Source organism: Stegodyphus dumicola, chromosome 4 (genome assembly GCF_044657685.1).
Source record: "Stegodyphus dumicola isolate Sdum_Otavi_A_Nest chromosome 4, ASM4465768v1".
NCBI lineage: Eukaryota > Metazoa > Arthropoda > Arachnida > Araneae > Eresidae > Stegodyphus > Stegodyphus dumicola.
In genome coordinates this window covers 217,699,464-217,706,812 of record NC_140771.1, presented here as the reverse complement: position 1 = coordinate 217,706,812, position 7,349 = coordinate 217,699,464, and the positions used below count along the sequence as shown (strand labels likewise).

At 32.9% G+C, this 7,349-nt stretch overlaps 1 protein-coding gene across 1 annotated transcript; it reads left to right on the top strand.

Moving 5' to 3' along the window:
• The first annotated feature begins 213 nt into the window (after positions 1-213).
• Positions 214-2,460, top strand: LOC118181927 (EF-hand domain-containing family member C2-like). Its single transcript, XM_035351160.2, has one exon. The coding sequence runs from the start codon at positions 214-216 to the stop codon at positions 2,458-2,460; it is 2,247 nt and encodes a 748-aa protein (XP_035207051.1).
• The last annotated feature ends 4,889 nt before the right edge of the window (positions 2,461-7,349 follow it).

Below are 7,349 nucleotides of genomic sequence, written 5' to 3'. Positions count from 1 at the left end.
AATTTATTAAATCAATTCAACAGAGCTAACTGTTTTACTTGTATTATGTTACAAATTTCATCGGGTTTCTTTTCAAGTCTAGAAAACATTTAAGATTTTTCATATGGCATCTTCTTCAAATCTGATCAGTAAACATAATGAAAACAAACTTCTGTTTCTGTCATATTAAACGATAATTAAAATAATAATTTGTCAGCTAAAAGTTATGTAAATATGTCTTATGAGGCAGATTTTTCTGTAATACCAGGTTTTTCAGCCTCCAGTAGCTTAAATAAAACTAGTTATAATAAGCCCCAAAGATTTATCGTGCGCAATGGGTTGCGATGGGAAGAAGATGAAAGTGTAAAAGCACCCAAACTTAGCAAAGCCAGCCATTTGTTGGGGAGCAGAAATATAGATAAAGAACCTCATTCTCCTATCCTCAAGTTTAATGCATATTATTGCGAAAAGCTCGGAGAAGATCCTGAATCGGCTACGAGATTTAGGAAATGCAACGTTCTGTATTATATAGATGATGATGATATCAAAGTGTATGAGCCAAGACAAATAAACAGTGGTTGTCCTCAAGGATGTATTGTGGCCAAAGGAAGATTTCAGAAACCAGACGGAACTTATTATTGTATTGATGATCTCAATATTGGTAAAACTTTGGTGCTTAACGGAAGAGAATACAAGCTAATAAATTGTGATGACTTCACTAGAAACTTTCTTACTGAAATGGGTTACAAGGTGCCACCACGCCTACCGGACGTCATAGATCCAATAACAGAAGACAGAGAAGAAAGGAATAAGCTCCGTTCATATCGGAAACCTACTGGCAAAACTTATAAATTAGCTCCCTTTTTGAAGAATCATCCAAAAAGACTTCGTTTCTTTGGTTACTATGGAGAAGAAAAAAATCTGTTCGAAGAGAAAAGAGAGATTACTTTGTATTACAACCTCGCCGATGGTTTGATTAAGATCGTTGAAGAAAGATGCAAGAATAAATGGATTGATGGCAGATTCGACACTCGTGTGATCCTCAGACCTACTCTGGTACCCAAAAACGTTGATCCAGCCTTACCAATTGGTGAAATGGCTGATCCGACTTTGTTGAATCTTGCTCATGATGTTGAAAACGTTCTCATTGGGGGAAAGTATTATAAAATCCAAAAACCAACATCTGTCTTAGTGGATTCCAATCCGCTAGAAGGCCGAAGAAGATTCGTTGAGTATTACACAGATAAAGATCTCGACCTAGGTGTAGAATATAACATTTTTGGGTCTAAAGTTGTTTTGCATGATTGTGATGAATTTACAAAAAATTATTACCGTGCGACTTACAATAAAGAATTAATACCAGTGCCCCGACCAGAAATACCCCTTTTCAAAACTCACAAATTAGTATACAAACATGAAGAGTTTGGTTCTTCAGAACAGACCATCAGAACAAATGATCCATTTACACCCAAACCCCTTGAAGAGCATTTATTGAAAGTCTTCGAGAAAGACAGATTTGCGTATGAAGTACGAGAGCTCAAGTTTCTTGCTCGCATTGTAACGGACAACCCAGTGGAAAAAGATCGTCGTTTCACTGTCCGGTGGTACATGGAAGATGATACAATGGACATCCGAGCGTTGGATTTAGATTTCGAAAGGGCAAGTATAATGGAGCACGTGCACTTCAGGAGAATGCGAGTGACAAAACCACATGCCCATTTAAGTAATTTTGAGCCCTGTTTTTATCAGCCAGCTGACATGTATGTCGGAAATGTCATTTATGTCAGAACTAGACCTTTCAAACTCCTTGAAGCGGATGAATATACGTATAACTACATGGAGAACTATTGTAATCAGTTCAAGTATTCAAATATTAAAACAATTATGGCGGGGTTTAGAGAATGGATGAAGCAAAAGGTTGAAAGTCTCAAATCCACGTTTCAGGAAAAAGATCCAAACTATACAGGCTTTATATCCTACGAAGATTTTAAGGACGTGCTGTACGCTGAAATGCCTGAAGAAATTCGAGAGAAGTACCCCGAGCATGCCATTAAAACTTTAGCGCGATATTACGCGGATGAAGAAGATATCGGGTTGAAGTTGGATGATCTTATTTCTAGAGTCAAAACAGAACTATACTGGAAAAAGTACTACGATTTCGAAGACTTAAAATTGGCATTTCGATTACAAGATGAGGATAAGACAGGATATCTTGATCCCAAAAGAGTGTATTTCGTATTCCGATCATGTCTGGTACCTATAAACCGAGATCTTCTAAAATCATTTATTTATAAATTCCCCAAAGTAGATGGCAAGATTAAGTTCGATGACATGATAGATGCAATGAACTGGGCAGAAAATCCTGATGTTTACCATAAACCAGAACCACACGCGGTTAAAATCAACTGGGAGAGAATCGAAACGAAGAAGAATTTGCAAAAAATTAAGTACAACCTTTTTTTGATGAATACCATTATGTAAACGGAGACATCAATTGTTTATTAATAGATTATTTGTGAAACCTATGGTACAGTCTAGCTGTATTTTTAATAAATAATTAAAATAACAAATTTCAATAATTTTTAAACAATAATTAAATTAAGAAATGATCTTTTTTTGATCTAGAATAAATCTTTACATATATGTTTCTTTCTAACTAAGTAAACTTTTGCTATTAATTTAACATTTCATGACTTTTGATTTCTAAATAGGTCTTAATACCTTTTATGTAGTGATCTGTTTAAATTCAAAACTTCATTCGAAGTTTAAATGGCATTAAAATTAGGATCACTGAAGCCTTTCCGGCACAGTGTAAAATGTCCTCTGTACACACAGAAAATTTAAATGGAAAAGGCTTTATAGGTTACTTTTGACCTTCTTTATTTATATTAGATGTCAGCACAACACAAACCAGTGCATACATTTTAGTTATGTTTAATTTTTAAAGACCCTCATTTTTCAAAAAAATCTAAAGATCTTTTAAGATATAAAAGGAATTGTTTGAAAAGAAGTTTCTATGATATTTTCTTGGCTGTATGCTGATCTCTTTATTATATACTAGTTTTAAATTTTTATCTTGAAATCTTGCCTAAAATCGAACGAGAAGCATCTGGTGTGCCCAGAGTGGGATCACTGAAACACCAGGACCAGACGAAGAACAGGGTCTTTGTTTCACTGCAGTATTTTCTTCGGTGAGCTCATTCACAGAGAAAAGGTGGGTTCACATCTGTATTTCAATCCGGTTTTTCTTTTTTTTTTTTCGGGGTAGGGGGGTTATAACCTGAGAAATTGTTCGAATGATTTTCTGAAATTTAGGATTGGTTTTATCAGTTAGTTCTTTGATTTTTCACTAGAACAGTTTTTTTCCTTTCGCTTTCGTTGAAATAAGTTTTGTTAGCTCTACATTTTGATAGTTTTGAGTTGTAGAAGATTATTTAATGTTATTTTATAGTTTATATTTTCTAAATTGTAGATATAATATTAGTTTATTTTTTATGATTTTAATTATTTTGCAAATGAATCGGAGAGAGCTGACTATTTCTGAAGCACTGAAAGTACAAAACGGATTGTCTTCAGATACTGAATCCGATGCGGATCCTGGTATATGTGCAAATACATGAATGTTGCCTTGCACTCTTTCAAAGGATGTCACTTGCTTCAAAAAGTACCACCATGAGAAAAAATTGACGAAAGTATAGGTATGAAATGTAAATATCATGTAGCTAATTTACCAATTTTCATTTATACGCATGTAACCATCATATAACCAAAAAAAGATTTGGGGGTGTAGAGTAGCAAGCCTCCCTGCGATGCAACCTGGGTAGTGCTAAATCTCCTACGGTAATCCGAATCTTGTGTGTTTTAGCCCTTCCCAGCAATGCTCGCTTTAGCGCTGTTTTCGAAGCTTTATTCACTCAGTGAGCCCACTTCGGAAACACCTACAGAATTAAAACGGTAAGTGCTATCTATACAAAATATTATCTGCGCACTCCTCCAGGCCTAATTAGACTGCCTATTTTTTTTTTTTTTTTTTTTTTTTTTTTTTTTTTTTCTAAATTCCAACATTAAAAGGTAGCGTGCAGGAAAGGGTTACGTCTAGCCTCTATTTTCCGCTACTTCAAACAATAATCCAATAACATTTTTTATAAATTTTTACGTTAAAAGTGCATTTTTATATCAAACGGCTATAATTTTTAGGCTAATGAAATCACATCTGCAACTAAAAAACAGCCTTGGCTATTAAAATTAATTATCATCTATACTATTAATATTTGTACGCGTGTATCTGTCTATTTGCGGCGTTATCTCCTTCCGAACGGCAGAGAGTTGAGTTTCGAGAGATGTATCCCCGGATTCCAAAAATTCGTGAGAAGCTATTTCCACCATTTTCATCTTCCTACGACTTGAATCAGTCGAGATATTAATAAAAAACTCTTCGCGCGCTTGAGATAAAATCTGCATTATTCGAAAAGAGTTGCAAATGCTCGCCTTCAAATCGTATAGTTTGTTAATTAAAATTTTGTACGTTTCGTAAAATATAAAAAAAAATTGCATTGCCAAGAATTAAACATCTTATTATTATGTAACGTCATATTCTGACGTTCAAGAATGCAAGCGACTGCATGTGACGTCATTGTATATCCGAAATGTTTCGTTAACATCAGCATTTCAATAAATAGCTGCTGTTGGCACCTTTTCTGTTTCAGGTTAGGGTAGTTGACATGGTATGTTATTGCCACGTTGATTCTTTTACCGATTTTGAGAAAAGGTTGTTATAATACATCAAATTCAAAAAATCAGTTTAAAATTTATAAAAAATTTAAAATATAATGAAAACAAAATCTGAAAGTTTTCAGATTTTATATCACGTCCAAAGGGACTTTTTTAACATTTTGTGTGTTACCTTTATTTATTAAATATCAACTCTTTGCACTTAAACCACAAAATTCAATTCAACACCAATATCGAAAAATAATTTTTAAATGAGCCTATCTTTAGAATTTCCGATATATACATTCTCGCGCGCTGGATATAGAATTTCTTTTTTTTTCCCTCCCGTACACTGTTGACATTGTTCGTTTTGAAATCATTGAATTTGTTAATCAAAATTTCGTGAAAGCGTTACAAAATATGAAATCGGTAATAAAACAAATTTCAAATTCCAAATTAAGGCTTCTAAATGCCATATTCGGTGGAAGATTACGTTATTCAAAATTAGATGGCTCTAGGTATTGTTTTATCACAATGCGGAAAACATATATACATTTATGCAGATTTTTCATTATTTGATTTCTTTAAATATAACACAGAGCGATAATATACTGGAAATAATTTAGAAAGTGAACCGACATTTACAGTGAACCAAAGCAAAATGCTAAAACGAAATTAATAGCCCTTCTGGGGTAAAAAAAGTCTGAAATCTTTCAGATTTTAATATATTATGCCTAAAGAAGAGGTTTCTTAACATTTCGTATATTACCTTTATTTATTAAATATGATACTCTTCGTACTTAAACCACATAAAATTCATTTCAAGAGTAATATCACAAAATATTTAAAAGCAGCCTATTTTTTAAATTTCCGATCGCGAGCTGGATACAAAAAAAATTTTTTTTTCGTACAGTGTTGGCATTGCTCGCTTTGAAATCCTTGAGTTTGGTGTTCAAAAATTCGTTAAAGCTTTACAAAGCATGAAATTAATAATAAAACAAGTTCAAAGTTCAAAATTCGGTCTTCCGGGTGCACATGTTTGGGTGGGCATTAAGTTATTCAAATTTTTATAACTCTAGGTAAAGTCGTTTTTTTTTCACAGTGCGAGAAAAATACATATACTCATGTAGATTCTTCATTATTTAATTTCTTTAAATATAATCTAATGGAGATAATATTTGGTGGCAACAATTTAAAAAAGTGATGAGCCGTTTATAGTAAACCGACGCAAAATGTCGTTTCGAGATGAAATCAGCTCCAACTTCGCGCTCTAAGCCGAGAATAACTACGTGAGGTTCGCACGTTTAATAAACAAATGACAAAATAAATAACAAATATACGTATTATCCAGTTTTTTAAAAAAAGACGTAACGCACATTTAATGCTAAAAAAAAATGGTGTGACGATATTTTGGTGCAGTTGCGTGCTGCCATCTATATCCTGTCTTGAAAACTACATCCTCAGGGATTACTTTCATGCCGACTCAAATATGGATGCCACTTGAGAAAATTAAGCTGAGAGGTTTTATTAAAAGTCTGTTACAACCATAATAGAGCAGTGTCAATTAATAGAAAAAGAGGTACTCGATGTCATTTTTAAAAGGATGAAAATAAAAATTTTCGCCCAATTTAAAAATATCTAGTATAAATTAATTAAACATTCTAATTTAAACAAAGCAATAGCTACAACATCATTGGAAACCGTAAATGTCTTGTATTAGATTTGAATTCAATAAAATTCAAAATTTTAATTTTTTTTTCATCACTGCCATTTTTTATTCAAAGCCTTTTCTAGAACTGCTTCCTTCTTAGTTTCCTTCGAATGTATCCAAATTTCTTTTGAAACAGAATAAAATAGTAATGAAAGTTAAAAATAATATTATTCTTATATGAATATAAGGTAGTTTTATGTTCTTTATTGTCTTCTACTGGGCCAGTTTTAAAAGTACTTTTGTTAAGTGTTTATTGAGTTCTTGCTGAATTTATGGAGTGTGGTTTCTGTTTACCTCATTCGATTTAATAAAAGTACGTACTGGCGCCATCTATGCGTAGTTTATGAAAATCTAAAAGTGCTTCAATTCATTTTTAATCACAGTGAAGCCAGATACGTACAATTTGCGAAACAAACTATTAAATTCTTCAGCTGTATACACTTTCTGTCTTTATAAGTGTTCTTTTCTATTAAATGTACTTTGCAAAAATTTATTACTTTCTCAAAATTTAGAAATTCCTAAATGAGTAATTAATTTAGATCTCAAAATACGAAATCCTCTTTCCAAAATTCTCCAGAACTTCAGCAGTTTAAAAAAACTTGCTCAGTGTTTAAAAAAGTCAGTTAAAAAACATTTGGTACTATCCGGTTTCGAGGGCCGTAAAAAAATTGCAGCGAAAATGTACGCGCAAAAGCGCCAAATCTAGCAAACGCGCCCATTTAACAGCGCGCTAAATCTAGCGTACGCGCTGATTTCAGATTGCGTAAGTTTATATAGTTCTATATTTTTTAAGACGCCATTGAAATACCTGTTTAATTTTTAAATCTTTTTTTGATATCCTATGGATTTAACAATTTGGGAATTGCCCATGATGAAAACTCGGCAATAGAATTTTGGGTAAAGTGCAGAATCACACACTGCTTGACGCGTTTTTAAGAATTGTACATAC